At 46.2% G+C, this 22,601-nt stretch overlaps 1 protein-coding gene across 12 annotated transcripts in view; it reads right to left on the bottom strand.

The window, feature by feature from the left end:
• The window catches only part of MYLK (myosin light chain kinase), a 272,517-nt gene that overhangs the window by 128,127 nt on the left and 121,789 nt on the right, over positions 1–22,601 (bottom strand). For all 12 annotated transcript variants that reach the window (XM_057544900.1, XM_057544907.1, XM_057544909.1 and 9 more), the window contains one exon: positions 6,474–6,681. In XM_057544900.1, the coding sequence (XP_057400883.1) occupies positions 6,474–6,681 (208 nt within the window). The remainder of the gene's footprint in view (positions 1–6,473; positions 6,682–22,601) is intronic.

The raw sequence follows: 22,601 nt of genomic DNA, 5'->3' as shown, positions 1-22,601 counted from the left end.
AGATATCGCAGACCATTTCAGCCTCCGGATGTCTCATCCTCCTCTAAGTTTACAGAGCGGAAGTGCCAATCATTTGGCAAATAAACCTGTGCTGCCTTGGGGTTGTGTTTCTACTTAGCTTTTAATGTGTCTAGGTCTTAGCTGACCAACCAGGTTCTTGCAGAAAGGATCCGACAAAGCATTTCATCTCCCACATGGCGCCGCACAAAGCCAGCGCTTCCTAAATACATCCTGATGTTGTTGCTTAATTGCAACATAACAATGAAATATGAGGTCAAGAAAGTCAGTCTCTTGAGAGCAATAACCAAGTCTTGCTGCTCTTAGATCCCAGCACAAAGTTAGCACATGCAATGAAGTCTGATGAATGAAGAAGAGGCTAGAACTACAAGCAACTGGGAAAGGTCTGGGGGTGGAGATGGGAGAAATGGGTAGAGGAGTTAGAGATGGGAAGAAAAGATGGAAGCTGGGCCAGCCAGGGGTACTGGCGTGTATTGTGGAGGGAAAAAGAGGCAAAGTGAAACTGGAAGGTGAAAACAACAGAGGGAAGGGAGAAGGAGATTTGGAAGGCATGCTTCAAGAACAGAATGGGACCAAGTCATTTGTCATCTAACTCTTCCGTGTAGCAAATAAGTGAGGCAGTCTTGACACACAACTGTTTCACAGCAAAGAGACTGGAGGGGCAAAAAGAATAATCTTTATCTCTACCATATTTATATTTTTCCCTTTGATGAGACAGAAAAGGACAAGAACTCAGAACATTTTAATATTCTGACTGGGTAAGAAAAAAAATAGGGCATATGCCCCTACAGAAAGAAGAGTCATCAGGGAGTATAACAGACTGAAAAGAGTTTATAAAGAATACAAATGGGAAATATAATTACAGGTCTTTAAGAAGGTAGAAAATTTAGGTAAAAGAAGACAGTACAAAAGAAGAGAACAACAAAACAGAAGGAGAATCACAAAAGACGTTCTTGAGGAATACAATAATTTAAAACTCAGCCATTGTAAATAGACATGGGTTCAAATATATAATGTCATCAATCCAATCCAATGTGAAAATAAAAGGGGTCTGAGAAGTCTGACCCTGGAATAGGGTAGTAGCAAAAGACATGGCGCAGAAGCATTTCCTGCAAATTCAAAATCACCAGAGAGTGCTGGTGCCAGTGGCACCAGAAGAGCTTGGCTAGCGGTCACTAAGGCCAGTCTTCTCCCTTAAATCCCATGACATGGGGTCACTCTCCTTTCTGCTGCCACATTCTAGGTGGCCTGCCACCTGGCTCTCTTTCTCTCGCATGGTCAGGGAGCACTTAATTCTACTGCAAAAGTGATATTTGTTACCTATTCATAGTCTCTCTTTCCCCATTGGAAGTAAACTCCAAGGGGGCAGGAAGCCTGTCTGAATTGGGCCTGACACAAAGAGAAACAGAGTGGTGAACGAGGCAATGGATAGAGGGATGCACTCTTTGCTTGTGTGAGACATTCCAAGATGAGGGGACATGTCTTTGCTTTTCGACAGAGACAAAAGTGGTAGCCTCAGAACCTATCACCTACAGGGGAGGGAGCTGGGGGAAGAATCCCCCAGGAATGGAGGTGGAAGAGGAGGAATTTGCATGAAGGATAGTGTACTTAATAGAGAAGAAAGAGTGATGGTCAAGGCTGGATCCAGAAAGGAGGGAGAAAACAGATATTTGCCTACCCCCCACCTCCATTTATTCATTTCAAAGAAAACTCCCAAGAGGAAGGAGCCCCTGGCCGAATCTATTCCCCAGAGAATACATATTCACTATTTTTAAAGTTACTTTTTCAGTTGTTCATTGCACTCTTAGGCGGAGTCGTTAATGGCTTGGAATTTATTTTTCAGAGATGAAAATAAACTTTATCCACTTCCTCTGAAACTATCGCTCTCCGCTCTCTTGCTACTCCTCTTCCCCTAGAATAAGCCTTTATTTCTCAACATCATCTTTAAAGCTTTACTCACCGCCCAGTGCACCAGACATGTTGATCATGACTAGGGTAACCATGCAATTTATTATCCAAACCGGGACTCTTTTGAAAGTCAAAGGAGGCTCTATTTATAATTACATTGGTAGAGCAGGCATGCTGGGATAAATGGTCACCCTAAGGACACTTGCTGTGACCATGGGTCTGCAAAAGGGCAACCACTTGCCCAAATGCTCACATTTGAGAACCATTTGTACTAGGAAAAATATATCACATCTGTAACTGAATCCTTCCTTGCTACTCAAAGTGTGACCTGGGGACCAGCAGCATGGGCATCACCCAGGGGCTGGTTAGAAGTGCAGACACTTGGGTCCTACTCCAGACCTACAGAACCAGAATCTGCATTTTAACAAGATTCCCCCAGGTGATTTGGGTGCCCTTGCATTTGCATTAAACAAGCCTATAAGGTGAGTATGAGCCGTCCTGAGGCCTGGATCACCTCTGGGCCTCCAGTTTGGCTTTCCCCGGGTTCCTGAGCTCATGGCCTTAAAATTAACCCTCTATTACTTGAAATGACTTAAGTGACTCTCTGGTCCCTGAAACACAAAGGGCCTTCTCAAAGTCAGACCACCACGTCTGGGGTATATCTCTCATTTCAGACCCGCCCCTCACTCCACCCCACGCCCGAGGTTCACTCTGTGGATGTGATTGCCCAGGACAACCTGCCACCTTGTTCCTACACGTGGGCTTCTCTTTTTTCTCCGTGTAAGCCTTGTTTATCCCAATTCAAGCTTCTAGAGCTGTGCTGTCCAGTACAGTAGGCATTAGTCACCTATAGTTATTGAGCTCTTGAAATACGGCTGGTCTGAATTGAGATGTGTTACCGTGTAAAATATGCTGCAAATGTTGAAGAATATCTCAGTAATAATGTTTATATGTTGAAATGATAGTATCTTGGATATATATTGGGTTAAGTTAAAGTATTTTATTAAAATCGATTTCAACTTTTAAAAAAAAATGTGGCCACTAGAAAACTTGAGATGACACATGTGGCTCACATTATACAGTTGACCCTTTAACAGTGAGGGGGTCAGGGGTGCCCACCCTCCCCGCAGTTGAAAATCTATGTATAACTTAAAAGTCGGTCCTCTGTATGTTCGTCGTTCCTCTGTGTCTGCGGTTCCACATCGCAGATTCAACCAGCCTCAGACTGTGTAATACTGTGGTATTTACTATTTTAAAAAATCCCCATATAAGTGAACCTGCGAGGCTCAAACTCATATAGTTCAAGGGTCAATTGTATTTCTCTGGACAGTGTGGGGCTAGAGAGCAGGCTGTGGCCCGTACGTTATACAGAAAGCTCCCAGAAAGCAGGCACCACGTCTCTTCCCTGCTCTGCACCAAGCCTCTGTGACCAGTCCTCTGGAGGTAGGTGAGTGTCAGGGCTGGCTACACAAAGCCTTTCCAGGGCTCAGACTAGGGCTGCACAAGGTCATCAATGGTCCTGTCATGAAGATGCTTGCCCTCAAGGAGGATTGTGCACGCTTCTTGGCCCTGGTTACCAAAGGAAGTCAGAGGAGAAAGCTTTCTCCTCTATTCTCCACACAAGGATTTCCCTCTGCAAGTAGTTCTCAGGATATTAATGTCACGTTTGAACATCACAAGGTTACCATTTACTGAGTGCCTACTATTTGTCAGTGCTGCGCTGATCTTTACACAACCCGTGGGGCAGCCATTAGCATCAGTTTACGGAAAAGGAAATAAGGTTCGGAAAGGTTAATTTCCCCATAGTTAGAAATTAGTGGAGCTAAAATCCAAGACCATTGGATAACACTGCCTTCTAAACTTGACCATTAGGGGGTCAAAAGGCTCCATGTATGAGTCATACTCTTAATTCCTGAAGCTCTGCGCTTTCCGAATAAGAAGAATAACTAAGAAGCAAAGCACAGAGAGCTGGCGAGAAGCAGGAGGGCTGCTGGATTCCCTTTGCAAGGGTTTGGGCTAGCCTGGCACTGCCAACAACTTATCCACGGCATAAGGGACCAGAGTGGATCCTTCCAGGGCTATGGTCTATGGGGTGGTCCCAAACCACACATGGGCTGAAACTGGCCTTTGATGCAGAAGCAGAAAGTATACAGGGCCATTCACATTTAAAGGGACTGCAGCCTTTAGGTCATTCTCTACCTCCTAGGGTTAGAAGGCATAAAACATCTTCCATGATCTCCTCAAATTAAAACCAAAGGGGAGGGCGCAGGGTTGAGAGCCTTAGCCTTCTCTCATTTGCTATAGTTCTCCTGCCTTCTTTCTTTTCCTCTGCCCTGAGTACCATGACCTAATAAAAATTTTCCTGCTTAGTTGAGACATCAGATCTAATGTCCTCACTGATGGGAACTAAAAAAAAAAAAAAAAGGTTTCATATGACCTGGGTTTTATATAGCTCCCCTGTAATCCTAACCCACTCCATTCCTTTAAAATGGATCATAGAAAACAAGGGCTAGCTCAGGTTGTAGAGACCACTGAATTCAAACCCTTTATTCTTCAGAAACAGAGATCCAGAATTTAAAGTCGCACATTGACCGGCAAAAGTTGGGACCAGAACCTTGAACCTCTGATTCCCCCTTTCCCCAGCTCCAAATAGAAAATCAGAGAAGGGGTGTTATAGACTACATTTTTTGTGTCCCCACCCAAATTCATATGTTGAAGCCCTCACCCCACACAGTCACTGTATTTGAAGACAGGGCCTGTGAGGAGGTGACAAAGGTTCAGTGAGGTCCTAAGGGTTGGGGCCCTTAGAAGAAGAGACATGAGAGTTCCCTCTCTCCATCATGTGAGGACACAGCAAGAAGGCAGCTCTCTGCAAGCCAGGAAGAGAGCCTTCACCAGAAACCAAATCCTGCTGGACTGATCTTGAACTTCCAGCTTCCAGAACTGTGAGAAAATTCATTTCTGTTATTTAAGCCATGCAGTCTGTGGTATTTTGTTATGGCAGCCTGGGCTGACTAATACAAGGGGATAAAGTAATTTTTATTTGTGGGCCTCAACTCAAAGTTTGGGCATTGAAAAGTGTATACTGTAGGGGAAAGCACAGCATCAGAACTGGCCGAGATGAGGGTCATTCAGAGAGTGACCAGGGGCCACCTTCCATGTGGAATGCCCCAGCCCACAGGTACTTGAAGGCCATTAAAAGGAATGAGTCACTCAGTTAAAGAATTTGGGAAAGCATCCAAACTATGCATATTCTATTCTGTGAAACAGCCTGTCTGTCCTTTCATGATGCAAGCAAACAGGAAAAACACTGGCGAGGTACACCTCGCCCCCTTCTGGAACCTTCTCTGGCACACAGTGTCCCCTGAAAACCAGGTTGGGAGGACTGTTTTCTGAGAGAGGAGAAATGAGTCTGACCCTCTGGTTTATAAGCCCTTAGAAAGGCCTGGAAGTGTGGAGGGAACCTTGCCATATTTCTGAGGGTCTGACGAACCCACATGTCCTTTTAGACATCAGGCCTTTAAGCAGCAGCCAGAGGCCTGAACTGGAAATGTTCTCACCCGTGGAGTGCCTTCAGCATGTGGGAGATACACCGGCAGCAAAAGGAACAGTTTTACTTATGGTCAAATGTTTTCCTGGAATTTTTAAAGTTAATAAACTTAATAGAATTTTATTTAAGTACAAAGGAAAAAAAGGGCAAAATAACTGATCAGTGTTAACACACTGGTATGTTTATCTCCTATATATTTTTCTGAGTTTTACAAAGTTTTTTATGATGGGCATGTATTACTTTATAATGATGATAATAAACATTGCTCATTCTCTAAATAGTTCAGTATCTAGCCTGTGCCAGGAAGTTTTCTAGATGCTGGAGATACAGCAGTAAACAAGATAAAAGTCCTTCTTCTCCTAGAGCTTCCAGTTAGAGGTGGGGCTTGGGGGAGATAATCAAGTGGGAGGCAGTGACAGTCCTAGAAGAAAAAGTTCGGGTGGAGTGAGAGGATGGAGAGTCCAGGGGATGGGGTGGTCAGAGAGGGTTCTCTAAGGAGGGGACGTCTGAGCAGAGACCTGAAGGAAGTGAGGGGCCGAGTCAGGGGTCGGGCTGCGGAAAGAGCTCTTCTTTACACAGGGAACAGCCGGGTGAAGGCCCTGAGGCTTTGCTCAAGGACAAACAGAGGGCCAGTGTGACCACAGTGGAGCGAGCAGGGTGAGGAGTGGTAGGAGAAGGGTCTGGAGAGCCAGGCAGGAGCGGGATGCACTTTGTAAGGCCATCATGAGGAGTCTGGTCTCAGCCTCAGTGTGAGGGGAAGCGAGGGGAAGGCTGGAGCAGAAAGGGAGGTGATGTGTAGTCTGACATTGTCTCCTGGGATGCCTCCCTTGTTCCAGGGACCACATTGCCCCCATCAGACTAACAGGTCCTGAGTTCCGGGATGGGGATGCTTTCTCTTGTGCGTCCCTCTCCCGAGAGAGGGCTGAGGCAGGAGCTGCAGGCCTTGGGGAAACTGATGGCTCATTTCTCCCCAGGGCTTTCACCTCTTGGGACTCACCTTCTACCGTCAACTCCACTGTCACCTGGCGGGCACCACTACCATTGGTGGCTTCACAGGTATACTTTCCCTTGTCCTCCTCACGGACAGCATGAATCACAAGGCTGAAAGTCCCCCGGGTACCACAATCCAGCAGGAAGCGGCCCCCACCGGCAATGGGTTGCCCGTTTCTGTGCCATGTCACCTGGGGCTCTGGGTAACCCCGGACCTTCAAGGAAAAGAAGACAGGGTGAGAGCTTGTACATAAGGAGTACTTCCTATGTGGCAGGTATTTTTTCTGGGTGCTTTACATGTATTAACTCTTTTAATCCTCATAACATCCCCTGCAACAAATACTATTTTCATCTCCATTTTGGAGACGAGGAGATTGAGATGCAGGGTTTTGGTAGATTTCTCGAGGTCTTGAAGGTAGCAAGTAGCCGAGTCAGGCATCCTGGCTCCACAGCCCACCACACAAGTGTCTCTCAAGCCTGGATGCATGATTAGAATCACCAGGGGGAGATTTAAAGCAATACTAGTGCCCAGGTCCAACCTTGGACCAATTAAATCAGAACCCCAGGGGGTGGAGACTGAGCACGGGGATTCTAGAGCAGTGCTTCCTACTCTAACGTGAATCACTTGTTAAAAATGCAGATTCTGCTTCTATAGGTTTGGGGTGGGCCTGAGATTCTGCAGTTCAGACAAGCTCTCAGATGCTGCTGAGGCTGCCGGTCCCTAGAACTCACCTTGGGTAGTAAGGTTCTAGATCTGAGCTGCCCAGTATGGCAGCCACTAGCCACACGTGGCAACTGAGCGCTTGAAATGTGGCTGATCCTGGGTTGCACTGTAACTGCACCGTAAATGTAAATTACACGCGGGGTTTTGAAGAGTTAGTATGAAAAGAGAATGTAAACTACCTCGATAATTTAAAAATACTGATTACATATTGAAAAGATACTCATTTTGACATACTGGGTTAAATAAGATATATTGTTAAAACTATTTTCACTTGTTTCTCTTTAGTTTTTTAATGTGGCTACTAGGAAAGGTACAGCTACATACATGCCTTGCTTGATGTTTCTATCAGGCAGTGCTGCCCTAGACCCCTCTTTCTCTACAAATAGTTAGCAGCTAACATCTGTTGAGTGCTAAGTGTTAAGCACTTTTCTAAATACTTAGCATATCTGAGCCTCACAGCAACTTGTTCAGAGAGAAGATATTTCCCCAAAGAGGGGAAAATGCAGAGAGAGACAAATTCCAAGAAATCACTTTTGAGTTTCAGAGAAAGTTCCCCAAGGGCCCTGAAACCCCTGAAACTCAACAGGCCCTTTGGAATGGACTCATCTTCGGAGGAGCAGGGCTCAGACTGGCCCGTCAATGCACAGCCTGGGACCTGAACTGGGGGATTTTAGCACTGGAAATGCACAGAAGACATCACAGAAACCTCCTGAGAAAGAAACTGTTGGCGTTACAAATAGGTTGTAACAGTAGCTTTTATCCACGTATCCACTCCAAGACAAGAGACCATAGATACGGATGAAGCCAAACCAAAATTCCCTGGATGACCTCAAATTACATTTACAAAGAAAGCCTTCAGTGACCTACAGCAATAATCCTCCTTATACTCCCCAGCAAGGTCAGAGAGGATGCTTTATCAGCACGTGGGAGAAAGGGGAGGGGAGGTGGCTGTGCCGTCACGCCTGGCCATTGCAGCCTCACCAAGCACATATCCCATCTCAGGGTGATGCTGTTGAAGGGGATTACGTGCATATTATAATGTCTATTATAATATGAAACAGTGTTAACAGCGATTGCCTCTAGGTCTCTCTTTTCCTTTTACTTAACTATCATTTTCTGATATTCCTGCAAATAACACCCCTGACCTTTGTAAAACAGAAAAAAATTTAAATGAAAATATGTGTTCCTTTTATATTCGTGTGCCTGTATAATGAATGTACAGCACAACCATTCATTAATCTGTGGAGCCCCTCAGGGTACTTAAATCTAGAAATGGAAATAAAAGTGGTACACAAATAAACATTATGCATGTTTGAAGGTAGCAAATGCCACATATCCGTATAAAACACATCACCTTGTGGCACTATCTTGGCACAAAGGTTCATGCCAAGGAATATCAGACAATCACTCTGTTAAAGCATTCTTGTTCTCTGTGAAAGCATATTTTCAGGAAACAACTAAGGAAAGAAACTCTTTCCTACAGAAGGAAGCCCCCTGGGAGTCTGGTCATATAGTGAATCTGTGAATCATCATCTTCTCCTCCATCCTGTCAGGCAGAGCCAGCCTCATCTCCAGATGATCAGGTGGCCTTCTGTCAGCGTCAGAGAAAGGCAGTGCAGAACCCTGGGACTGGGAGGAGATGAATCATTAACTTCACCAAAGGCGTCCTTAGCATTCCACGAGCAAGTACTCTGGCCTCCTGCAGCGGTGCCAACTCTGTGGCCACCAGGGCCTGAGGCGTCAATGTTTAACTGGGGACATAACAAGTGCTCCAGACCTCAGGGACACAGATCCCTCTTTCCCTTTCCATTTTCCTCTCATTTTCAATTTTTATTTATTTAATTTATCCTGGTTGCACCAGGTCTTAGTTGAGGCATGTGTGCTCCTTGGTTGCAGCATGCATGTGGGATCTAGTTCCCTGACCAGGGATCGAACCCAAGTCCCCTGTGTTGGAGGGTGGGTTCTTAACCACTGCACCACCAGGGAAGTCCCTCTCATTTTCTACATACATATACATTCCCCTCCACCCACACCAACAGATCCACCTCTGTAACACCCTTATATATTAAAATAAATATCCAGGGATTTTTAAACATGCTGAAATTGGTATCACTTAGAAAGCTGCGGTTTGCAATGGACTTTTGTACGCCCTGCATCTGAAGCAAAGGCAGGAATTTATATGACCTTTTTCCGTTCCAAGGTCTGAATGATTTGCAGCTCCAATTCTTATCCTCCCAATAGGGAAAAACTTGTTCAACCACTACCTAACGTTACCTAAAAATTACTCAACTTCAAGTAAACTCATTTTTATTGTCTGCCCACTATCCTGGGCTCCTGGGTGGGGAAAGAAGAGAAGCCTGGACTCACACCCCTGGTTGTGTGACAGCAGCCCTGCCCTCCCTGGACGCCTTATCGGCCTTCATCATGGGCCTTCCACCAAGAAGCCACAGATGGGGGATTTTTTACAGCCCAGTCTAAGACCACAGTAAAAACCCAGTGATACTTCAGTTTTCAGAGGCCTTCCACATATAGAATCTTATTTGATTCTCGCAACACTACAAGGGAGGTGTCTTGGGTTGGGTTCCCAGGAAGCAGAACCTGAGATAGGGATTCAGGAACCCAGGCCTTAGTCAACAATCAGAGCAGCTGGGAATGGGTGTAGCAGCCTGGTGCAGGGGATCTGGGTGGGGTACCAAAAGTGTCTGTGACAGCATGCAAGGCCAATCATATTATTAAGCCCAGAGAGCAAAGGAAAGAGGCCTGGATAAGTGGATGATTTGCCAGCGATAAAGTGGCAGATCTGGGACCACAATTTTGGTCTCCAAGTTGAGTGGTTGTCTCTCTGTGCCTCACTATAAATTCATTTTTTTGGTCAGATAAATATTATAGAATCCAAAGCATTAATAAGGGTCTATCTCTAATAGACCCTAAGCCTCCTCTAGGTTAAAGCAATATCTGCTCCCCACTTTGGGAAAAAGCCAAAGGACTCACAAAAGTCATGGCCATCCCATAAGCAAGTCTTGGGCTGTTTCCTTGGAGTAACAGGAGGACAGTGCTATAGACTGAATTTGTCTCTCCAAAGTTCATGTCGAAATCCTAACCCTTAATGTGATTATATCGGGAGATGGGGACTTTGGGGTGATTAGGTCAGAAGGGTGGAACCCTCATAAATGGGATTAGTGCCCTTAAAAAAGAGATCCCAGAGAGCTCCCTCACCCCTTCTACCGTGTGAGGACACAGTGAGAAGCTGGCCAGCTATGAACCAGCAACCGGACCTCTCCAGACACTGAATCTGCTGGTGCCTTGATTTTGGACTTCCCGGCCTCCAAAACTGTGAGAAATAAATTTCTGTTGTTGAAACCACCCCATCTGTGGTATTTCTGTTATAGCAGAAATACCCCAATGGTCTAAGATAGACAGGGATGGGCGCCATGCACACGCCCAAGACACGCCTAGGAAAGTCAGTGTGGAACAGAGAAGACAGTGTAAGAGCCAGGCCTGAGTCCTGGGTCTGACTTGTCTTCCTAGCCTCTTCAGGTTGTAATTCCTTCCTTTCACTGAAGAGAAAACAGCTCTTGATAGCTCAGGCTCCTTCCATTCCTGAAATAGTCTGGATCTAAATAGTGACCCACTTAGCTTCTGGGGGAAGATTCTTTCCTCTCCCTCCAGTCTACCCTGGGCCCCAGCCCACAGCCTTAATACTCTCTAATCCTCCATAAGGGAAAATCAAGTGACCACAAGGAAAAAGGCTTGTGAACATGAGTGGGCAGCCCTGACTTGTCACCATAATGAGTTTTTGGAAATGGCCCCAAAGAGGGTCATTCTAAGGAGAATCATATTTTTGCCACAGTTAACCACATTTAATTGGAGGTTGTGTTCTTGAACAAAAGCCTGGGATCAAATAAATCAAGGGCATAGCCGACAATCTGTCATACAAATAAAGATATAGTAACCATAACCCCTATAATAATTTAAAATAGTAAAACTGTGCTCCAGTACCATAAAATGTTCCCAAGAGCCTTTATAGCCTCAAAATGCCTTTAAAAGGAATGGGGGCTCATTCTGCATGTGTTGGATGGTGAGGGGAAAGCTGGGCTGCAGGAGGGTAGCTGCTTGCTGCCACGTCACACCAGCCGGCCGTGCTGGAGAGTTTTTCAGAACCTGGTGCTGTCTCAAGATATACTTAATGATTGAAAGTGACACATTCTTAAGGGCACTGCCTCTTCATTTTTCTCTGATGTGTGTGAAGGGCTTGCAGTTAATTCCAGTTTGCCCAGGACAGGCTACCAGAGCATAAGCCCAGAACAGGGCCAGGTTCTCTGGCCTCCACAACCCCTACAAGACTCAGAGCAACACATCTGTCTTCTCAACTCGGTGAGTGGTAGAAAGGGGGTGATTTTGCTGTTTTTGATGATCTCCTGCACGTCTTCTGTTCCTGGGCGGGCCTGTCCCTGTTTGCACAATGCAAGCCCACACAGCTACAGTGCAGAGCTGGGCAGGACATGAAACTGAGACACTGCCCACATCGGGGACGGAGGGAGACCAAAACGAGTGAAACCAGGATTACCCTAAGGCCAGGGTGAAAGGAGACGGCCCGGCAGGACACTGGGGAGTCGGGGAGATACACAAAGAAGACATGAGCAGTGAGCTGAGAAGTCCTTGGGGCTGGGAACAATAGATGGAGGGGTTGTCAATAAGTATTTCTTTGAAACCTGTTGAGTAACTGAATCGATGATGGGAAAGGCTGAGCCTGAAGAATGGGAAATTAAGGAAACCTGCTGGACAGATGCCCCACCTCACCCCCCGCAAGCTGGACAAAGCTGATTCTGCAACACAACTGTCTCCATACTTCCTATGATCGCCGGCCTGTCTGTAGCACATCACCCTGAACTTCTTCCCCTGTTTCAAGGCAGCTTCTTCTACAATAAAGAAATTCTCCTACGATAAATAACTAGAACAGGGCTGGTGATTTAAAAAGTGAAAAATAATAGGAAGTTAATCAGTGATGCTGAGGAATGCGTTGAAGAAGAATTCTCTGTCCCATCTCCAAGCATAAGCTCACCCAGATAATAAATGGACATGGATGCACAGAAAGGAGAATTAAAACATTAACACCCCCAGCAAATCAGAGCACAGAAAATGCCTATGAAACTTACATCATGGGTATATTATGAGAGTGAAGAGTGAGCCATGGGCATGACATGACGGAGCTTAGCGGCCTGGGTCTGTGTCAGCAACTGGCACACAGCCCACTGGACAGGCGGAACTTAATTAAGGCTTTGAATAATCCCGTTAACCAACAGTCAAAAACCTTAACTGAACCCACAGAACCCATCAGGAAGAGATCATACCAGCTAAAAACAGCAATTAGTGAGAGGCTTAAACTGCTGGATGCTCCCTGCCCTTAAGTTCAAGTTGTGAAACAGCGAGGACCAAAGCAGTTCCATGAAAAACAAAAGCAGAATGCAGAGAATCACTCCTCACACTGGCCCAGAGAATGCCACCTGGGTCATCAGGGAAAGATGCTTAAAGTCTCTATCTGTGATCAGCCACTCTCATTTTCTTTTTTTTTTTTAACATTCTTTATCATATTCTTTTCCATTATGGTTTATTATAGGATATTGAATATAGTTCCCTGTGCTATACAGTAGGACCTTGTTGTTTATCCATTCTATATATAACAGTTTGCATCTGTTAATCCCAAACTCCCAGTCCATCCCTCCCTCACCCCCTCTCCCCCTTGGCAACCACAAGTCTGTTCTCTATGTCTGTGAGTCTGTTTCTGTTTCACAGACAAGTTTGTTTGTGTCATATTTTAGATTCCACATATAAGCGATAGCATATGGTATTTGTCTTTCTCTTTCTGACTTACTTCTCTTAGTATGATAACTTCTAGGTCCACCCATGTAGATGCAAATGGCATTATTTCATTCTTTTTATGGCTAAGTAATATTCCATTGTGTATATATACCACATCTTCTTTATCCATTCATCTGTCCATGGACATTTAGGTTGTTTCCATGTCTTGGGTATTTTAAATAATGCTGCTATGAACATTGTGGTGCATGTATCTTTTCAAATTAGTGTTTTGTCCAAGTGACAAGTGACAAGTGTCACCTGTCACTTGGATGTATGCCCAGGAGTGGGATTGCTGGATTATATGGCAACTTGATTTTTAGTTTTTGCACTCTCGCTTTCTATGGCAAGTTTTCTTTTCCTCTGGCCCAAGACACAGACAACCCCATATCCCTATATCTGCCAGACTGAGAACATCCTGTTTCTCCCACAGAGAGTACGAGACAGGCTATAGCTTGGCAGTCTTGGGTTATACCTCAGGCCCTTTTGAATGTTTCAAACCAAAAGCTTGATTTCCTTTTATCTAGCTCACCTTATCAACGCATGCAACTTTTTGATTCCCTTTCTTTTTTTAAAAAATTTATTTATTTATTTTATTTTTGGCTGTGTTGTATCCTTGCTGCTGCATGGGCTTTCTCTAGTTGCGGTGAGCGGGGGCTACTCTTTGTTGCGGTGCACGGGCTTCTCATTGCAGTGGCTTCTCTTGTTGCGGAACACGGGCTCTAGGCATGCAGGCTTCAGTAGTTGTGGCACGTGGTCTCATTAGTTGTGGCTCACGGGCTCTAGAGCACAGGCTCAGTAGTTGTGGCGCACAGGCTTAGTTACTCCGCGGCATGTGGGATCTTCCCGGACCAGGGCTCGAACCCGTGTCCCCTGCGTTGGCAGGCAGATTCTTAGCCACTGTGCCACCAGGAAAGCCCCTGATTCCCTTTCAATGACACAAGCACCTAAAATTCTGAAGCAGTCCAACAAAGAAATAGAATTCTAAGTGTAATAGGGAAACTCTCACATTGATGTTTTCCTAGTTTTTCCAAATTCAGAGTTTTCCTATAAAAACAAGTGTTCTTCTGTTTGAACTCTAGTCCTTGTGGGATGGCTGTGGGATTCCAGCCTTACTGCAGACCTCTCTACTCAAAGCCCTGAGTTCTGGCTTTACCCCCATCACGATGGTGTCCAAGGACACGGCATCTCCAGCTGGTGAAGCTGGCCTGGGAGCTCACTCTCCAGTTTCTACTGCCAAGTTGAGATATACTCTCAGATATATTAAAATATTAAAAAGAGGCGTGTGGTATCATATAAGTTTAACAAATCAGTGCTGTGGCTTGGTTTTGTTTGATTTGCTCGGGACCTCCCGCCTACCTTTCCCAGTGTAAGCTACTCCTTTGAGGTAGCGGACTCACCCCTCTACCCACCACAGGTGAGTCTGGTGGAGATGCATTAGGCAGCCGCCTCCTGGCCAAAACGCTCAGACTTCCAAAATGAGCATGATCCACGTCAGCCAATCAGAGCTCTTCCCTGCAATTTCAATTAGAATAAAGGGAGACCGGACTTCCCTGGTGGCGCAGTGGTTGAGAGTCTGCCTGCCAGTGCAGGGGACGCGGGTTCGAGCCCTGGTCTGGGAGGATCCCGCGTGCCGCGGAGCAGCTGGGCCCGTGTGCCACAGCTGCTGGGCCGGCGCGTCTGGAGCCTGTGCTCCGCAACGGGAGAGGCCGTGATAGTGAGGGGCCCGCGCACCGCGGTGAGGAGTGGCCCCCGCTCGCCGCAGCTGGAGGGGGCCCTCGCACAGAAACGAAGACCCAACACAGCCAAAAATAAATAAATAAATTAATTAATTAAAAAATAAAAATAAAAAAAAAGGGAGACCAAACTGTCTCTTCACAGGGACCCCAAGCTGGGAAGGTGTAAGCCTGAAGCTATCTGTCCACAGCCATATTTTCCCATCCCTGCCCCCTGTTTTCTTGCCTCCACCTAAGGGAAGGAAGCCCTGTGCAAAATAAGACATCACATACACAGCGAAGAAGAGAAGAGGTGGAGGCACAGCCTGGCAGAGCTATGGCAGACCCGGGATCCACTCAGTCATATGAGACAATACATGTCTTTCACTTAGCCCATGGAGTTGGTTTGTCACTTGCAAACAAGAGTCCTGACTAATTCAGGAAGGTATATGGCATCTGGAATCAGACAGACTTGTGTTGGATGCTGGCTGCACCAAGCAACAGTTGCCTGACTTTGGGCAAGTTACTTATCTGACCCTCAGTTTATACAACTGTAAGATAGGATGATATCAGTATCCACTTCCATGCACAAGTTTCTGATCAAATGAGATAGCATATGTACAATAGTATATTAACAAATTTGAAAGGTGAGATCCTCTGTCTCTTCTTTTCTTCAAAGTCAGTAATTCCTTATAATAAGTTACCTTAGAATCCATTCAGCTCCCAGCTTTAACAGCATGAAGCTGTATTTCTGCCCTAAGAAATACCGGTACTTTGTGAACTTCTGGGCTTGCTGAGCTTTATCTTACACAACTCGAATTCTTATAGACAACTTCGAGGCATCACACCCTTAATTAGATAAAAACCTAACCCTTTAAACTGAAAACACCTTCTGCCTTAGCTGAACTGGCTTATTATTTTTATTTAAAGAGCAAACCCCTTTTGAAAAGTGATCATTGATTTTATGTAACATCACAAAGCACATTTTAAAACAAACATCCACTCTATTGTTTTGTCTGCACCATCATTCCACTCCTGTGATACCACGTGCAACTCTGAGACAGAGACCATCCCCTTGATTTCTGCCTCACTGACTTATGCAGCCCTGGAATTTCAAGGGCATGGGCAAGTTTCGGGAAGGAAATAAATCTGGGGTAATAAATCTAAAGTTTCTGGCCAGTCACGGTTGGATCTGGGGAGAGAGAGACATACTTCACTGGCAGAAGAGATGGAACACAGGGCTCCCCCCCAAATAACGCACAGCTCACTTGGCAATGGCTCGCGACCCCTCAAACAGCACAGCCCAGATGCCACAAGACTCAAAAACTGGCCACAGATTGTACTGGGAAGGTCCTGGCCTATGAGGACTCTCTAAGCATATGAGGCGATTCTGTTTAAAAGCAAAGGTGGGCCAAAGTGACCAGAGGGTCCCAACAACCTGAGAACATCTCGGCTTGGCCCCCTTGGCTTAAATGGGCTCCCCTGGCAGCTGCTGACCACCCGCTCCGCACGCACGTCATCGCACAAAGCCTGCATTCTGCTTGGACTCGCCCAGGTGGCAGCCTGAGAGGGAGGTGGGGGAGCAGGTGGGGCTTTGGCAGCAGGACCTTGCGGGCTGCCTGCATCAGTACGGCCAGGAGGAGGTCTCTGTGATGCTGTCAGAAAATACCTGGCACAAAGGGTAGAACGCAGCTGTGTGAGTTTGCTACTCTATGGCAGAATGTCCTCCCCAGGCCCTGCTGCTCAAAGGTACCCTGATCGGCATGGAGAATCATGCCAGATAAGGAATCGAAAGCTGCTCCCTGGGCAACGTCAGTGTCTGACTGCCCACTGGGCTGAAAAACACAATCAAACATGTTTTCACTCTCACCAAGACAGGTACATGGTCAAAATGTACATTAAGTCATTAAAAAAAAAAAAAAAAAGCAGGCCTCTGCTCTACCCCTCCCACCCCCAATTTCCACTTCCTTCAGGAAATCACTTTCAAGTCTTTTAGCCATTTCTTTTGGTATTTTTTTCCCTGTATTTCTAAATAACAGCCTTACACAACTACTTATTTTATTCTTTTTAATTTTAGACTTTATTTCTTAACATCTCTATATGGAATATGAGCTTTCAGTTCTCAAATATTCCCCCACATAAACCCTTCCCCCCACCCCCCCAATAACCACATCCCAATCTTTATTAAGCCAGTGTGTTAGTATTTGCTTCATTCTAACTTTGCTCATTGCCAAGCTACATAGTATATTACAATTACATTTTTCCCGGAGTTAATACCTGCCATACTTTTGGTTTGATTCGTTTTTTAAGAACCCAACTTCTCAAGAGAACTATAAAATTCTTCTCAACAATGGTCAAATGCATCAGATAATGAATTCATCAGTGGCTTTTATTTTTTTCTTCCTTGGAGAGAGCCCTTCTGGAATCTTCTGTCGTTGTCCTCCAATCTAAACTCGATGCTGTCTAGGCTTGACACACAGTGGTCCAGGGACTTTCAGTCACCCATCCTCTTTAACCATCCACTTTGGTTAAACATGTCCCCTTCCAGTGGTTTCTTAAGAACAATTTAACCTTTCTTAAAGTTAAATTTTTAAACCTGGCATTTCCAAAAGTGTCAATATTCTACTTTATACTCAACTTACAGTTTATCTAGGAAAGGAATTAGAGCAGAAAATCTTTTTCTTTTCAGAATTTTGAAGGTGTTGCTTCATGGCATTTGCAGGCAATGATTCTGGCATCCAGTGTTGCTGTGAGAGGTATAACGCCAAGGCGGTCCTTCCTCTATGACCTGGTGTGTGGTGTGTGTGTGCATGTGTGTGTGTTTTCCTTCCAAACTTTTAGAATCTTCTCTTTATCCCCGACAGTCTAGAATTCCATGACGATTTGCTTTGGTGTGGGTCTTAGTTCACTCATTGTATTGGACCCTTGGTAATAGGTCTTTTCAATATTGGCAATGCATATCTTTCAATTTTGAGGAATTTTTGTGTTTTGACAATTCTCTCTCTACTGTTTTTTACTATGTTCTCTTTACAGAATTCCCGAGTTGGATATTAGCCCTACTAGACTGACCCTTTACATTTCTTTTCTTTTCTCATTTATTTCTCCCCTCTTTTTGTTCTCTCTGGGAGATTTCCTTGACTCTATCTTCCAGCCAGTCTATTGAAGTTATCATTTTAGCCATCATTAATTTTTTTAAAAATCTTCTTTCTCAGTTTTTCAAAACTGCTTTGAATAATCTCTTCTTGTTTAATGGAAGCAACATCTTATCTCTGCAGTGAGATGAAATGTCTTCAAAGTCTTCTGTAGTCTTCGGTTCCTACTTGGTTCCTTTTCTGGTTCTTTTTGTTTCTTTCATAACAGAGGCTTCCCTTGAACAGCTGATGGTCCTTCACTGACTCTTCAAGCATGTGAGTGAAGAAATTAAAAGCTCTGTGCACACAAGTGGGGCCTTATCAATTTGTTGGCTCTCCCAGTAGTGTGAATGGGTTAAAACTCTCAACTATCCATATCTGTGGATCTTGTTTCTTGAGATGATCAGTTTTCACAAAGAGAAAATCTTCTGATTCCCTGCTTAGGTGGTGGTGGTTTGGACACAGTAATTAAGTCTGTCTACCAGCATTTGGGACTCTGACTGAGGGAAGGCCTTGAGGGGTCTCATCTCATACGGTGACTTTCACTAAGCCCCTTGCCCTTTCGAGTACAACACCTCACCCTGCCTGCAGCTGTGCCTTGTGCCCAGGAGTTGAGAGTTGGTCAAGTTCAGTTTCTCCTCAGAGAAGCTTCGATCTTTCAGGTGAAGAGGAGGAGCAGTGGCCCGGCGCATGGAGTATGGAAGGGGACTGGGGACCCTAACTGCTCCTTATTACATTTTTAACCAATCCGCCAGTTTTCAGCTTCACTCCACAACCCAGGCTTTCAAAATACATGGTGCCTCCCACTTCTCAGCCTCTTTAGGAATTGTTTTGGCACAGGCAGGCTTACTTTTTCTTATTTCCCACTCCCTAGCCACAGGCACAGCACAACACAGAAAGCTAAAACCCGTCAGCCAATCATCTATTCATTTTCCATCAACCATCAATTCACTGACATGGCTCATCAGCTGTTGTCTCTCTCTCATTCTATTTGTCCCCACAGATTAATAAGTTTTCATTTTCTTTTAATAAAAACTCATTTTAAGGATGGTTATCATAAAAACAACAACAACAACAAAACAGAAAATAAGCAAAGATGTGGAGAAACTGGAATCCCTGTGTACTGCTGGTGAGAATACAGAATGGTATAGCTGCTATAGAAAACAGTATGGTGGTTTCCCCCAAAATTAAAAGTAGAATTACCATACAATCCAGCAATTCCACTTCTGGGTATAAACCCAAAAGAACTGAAAGGAGGGACATGAACAGATATTTGTACACCCATGTTCACAGCAGCACTATTCACATAGCCAAGAGGCAGAAGCAATCCAAGTGTCCATCAATGGATGCCTGGATAAACAAAATGTGATATATACATAAAATGAAATATTATTCAGCCTTAAAAAGGAAGGAAATCGTGACACATGCTACAACATGGATGAACCTGGAGGACATTAAGCTGAGTGAAATAAGCCAGTCACAAAAGGACAAACACTTAGATGACTCCACTTAGATGAGGACCTAGTGTGATGAAATTCATGGAGACAGAAAATAGAATGGTAGTTGCCAGGGCTGGGAGGAGGCGTGAAATGGGGAGTTAGTGTTTAATAGGTACAGAATTTCCATTTTGTAAGATGGAAAAAGTTTGGGAAATGGGTGGTGGTGTTAGTTGCACACCATTTGAATGTATTTAATACTACTGAACTGTACGTACACTTAAACATGTTTAAAATGGTCAATTTTCTGCTATGTATACTTAACACAATAAAAAAAAATCAGTGAGTCATATATATATGGATCTATTTTTGAACTCTGTTTCAATTATCTGTATGTTTATCCCTTTGCCAAATACTACACTGCCTTTGGTACAATAGCTTTATGTTAGGTATTAAAATCAAGAAATAAAAGTTTGGGGCTTCCCTGGTGGCGCAGTGGTTGAGAATCTGCCTGCCAATGCAGGGGACACAGGTTCGAGCCCTGGTCCGGGAAGATCCCACATGCCGCGGAGGAACTAAGCCCGTGCGCCACAACTACTGAGCCTGCGCGTCTGGAGCCTGTGCTCCGCAACAAGAGAGGCCGCGATAGTGAGAGGCCCGCGCACCGCGATGAAGAGTGGCCCCCACTTGCTGCAACAAGAAAAAGCCCTCGCACAGAAACGAAGACCCAACACAGCCATAGATAAAAAAAAAAAAAAAAAAAAAAGAAATAAAAGTTTGAAAACATGTAAATCAGACCAAAGTCACTCCTCTATTTTAAAAATTTCCAATGGTTTCTCATTGTACTAAGAATAAAACCCAATTACCATGGCTTACAAGGCCCTGTGTGCCCTGGCCCCTGCCTATTTCTCTCCCCGCTCCATCCTTGCTCACTGTACCCCTGCCACACAGGTCTTCTCTCCACGCCAGGAAATAAGATGAAGACAACTGGTACTCTACCCTAGAGTGGGACCCCACCTGCGGGATGACAGGGGCACGCAATCGACCAGAGCGCGCATGGTCAGTGCCGCAGAAGAGGCGTGGACGGAGGACTGAAGGAGCGCATGGGGGATGGGGGGAGCCCCATGGTGGTACTGCTGCTGTGAGCTGAGCAGGACTCCGGGGGACACCTCCCAATACAGCGTCAGCCCCCAGGGAGCTGGGGTGGGGTGGCGGATAGAGCTGGGTAGGTGAGAACCAGCCACTCAAGTTTGACTAGGCGGGAGATGGTTCCCAGCAGCTCTGCCAGCCTTGCGGCAGCCCCTCGGGGTCCCCACCCTGGGACGGGCTCAAGGACAGGTGCGCGGAGATGGATCCCAGGCCAGGGCAGTGGGAGCACAGCCTGGGAGGAGCCCTGGGGCTCCTTCTCCTCCTCCAATCTCCCTCCGCAAACATCCCAGTGTCATCCGGGCAGTGCTCCACAGCCACTTATGCCTGATTCATTGCTCCTGCCAACTCAGTTGCATGCAGTGCAGCTCTTGCACAAGCTGTTGTTCAGGAATTTTAGGGCAGGGTCCCAGGGGACACAGGAAAGCGAGCAGAAACAAATGCCAGGACCCTCATAGAAGGTCCCATTGTGAACAAGCCTGTGCGTGCTAGTGGCGTGGTGGTGGCATGGGTGTCTGCTGGTGGCATGTTGGGGGCAGGGAACGCCAAAGGGGTTTGAGTCCTAGTTTGAAACACACATTTAAAGCAGATTTAGACTTCCCAGTCCAAACCACTGATATTTCTTTTCTGAAGAAGCATCTGGTAAAATGGAGGGAAAAGTTGCCCAGCTATTTAGTGAAAACAAAACCCAAACTTTCCTTTCCCCCCTCCTGCCAATGTCCCTTTAAAGTATGTGATCCTCAGGGATCCATGGGGGCTGCGGCCCAGCCATAATCACTGGCTAGAAGGCTAGGATACCCCCCAGCCCCCAAAACTGTGTGCTCAGGGTCAGTGGAGCCTGCTTACGCCTGACCAACACATGGCTGGTCGGGAGGAATCAAAACCAGCCCATTTCCCAGACTGCTACAAGAGAAGCTTGAGGGTTTCCTGTGTTGGGAGCTTTGCAGCCCAAATAGCCCTTCTCCCCACGTCTTAGAATATCCCTAGTGAAAGGAGGAGGGTAAACGGTCTGCAAAAAGCCTGGGCATGCGTTTCCCTTTCTAATCACAGAGTACTGCAAGAAATTCGATAGGTGCCACTGTTAGAGCATCAGCGTCGAGGAGCCTGTAGGCTGGGCCTGGCCTCGGCCTCAGTGTGGGTAACTGCTCAGACCACCCAGCTCAGAGGACTCCAGGTGCAGTCCGTGAAGCTGCTAAACATGAGTGGATGCGCTGGCAGGCACCGGGGTCACCCTAATAAGTTAGGTTTTTACTGACTTAGAGCAAGTCGGCTACACACAACTCCAGGCTCGAGGAACAGGGAAGAGGTAAGAATGGGTATGCCAGTCCCTGGGGGAGTGTCAGGAAGTGGCAGGGAGAAGCAATTTACAGGGAAGAATGGTGCCTCTGGGGTGCTTTCAGGGAAGAGGGCTGCTGAAAAGATGGCCTGGTTCACACTTTGCGTAGCACAAAGGGTCAGCTTCAGGTTGGGTGCTAAAGGGTCTGCAGACTTCCTGTGCCCCTAAGAATCCACTTAAGCCTAGAAAAGCTTAACTCTTTCTACTGCCACCACTCGCTCCTTCTCAGGGAGACCCTAGCCTCTGGGAATTCTGGTAACACTTTCTGCCTCTCACCCGACACCTTCCCATGGTAGCTGCTTCACCAACACCGGGGCCCACTGGAGCCTGAGCAGGACAGGGAATTCCAGATCCCAAGGGGAGGCAGGCCAGTGCGCAGCCAGAAGGAAGGGGCACGCCTGGGGTCCAGAGCCCATCGCTCTCAGGGGCAGGAGGGAAGCGTGAGAGCGGTGTTTATTCCAAAGCCGTTTTCTGTCAAGAGCCGCTCAGCTGGGTCCAGGGCCGGGGCCCCATTTCCAAGGTTGGTGTTTTTCCCTTCCTTTTGCTGGACACGGAGAAGTGGAAAAAACCAGCACTGCCTTGGCCCTCAGCTTCTCTGGAGCTGATCTTGCTGCCCCTGGCAGGGTGTGCCCCCAGAGCAGACATGCAAACCACACACGCAGGCCACAGCAGCGTCAGTCCTCAGCTCTGCTCCCCGGCTGGGTCACCAGACCCGCGTGACTCACCCGGGCAAAGATCCCTGACACCACTCAGGGCTCAGGCCACTGCTGCTCCAGCCCTCGCCCCACACC

The sequence above is a fragment of the Balaenoptera acutorostrata genome, chromosome 4 (genome assembly GCF_949987535.1).
Source record: "Balaenoptera acutorostrata chromosome 4, mBalAcu1.1, whole genome shotgun sequence".
Taxonomy (NCBI): domain Eukaryota; kingdom Metazoa; phylum Chordata; class Mammalia; order Artiodactyla; family Balaenopteridae; genus Balaenoptera; species Balaenoptera acutorostrata.
This window is presented reverse-complemented; position numbering and strand designations above follow the sequence as displayed.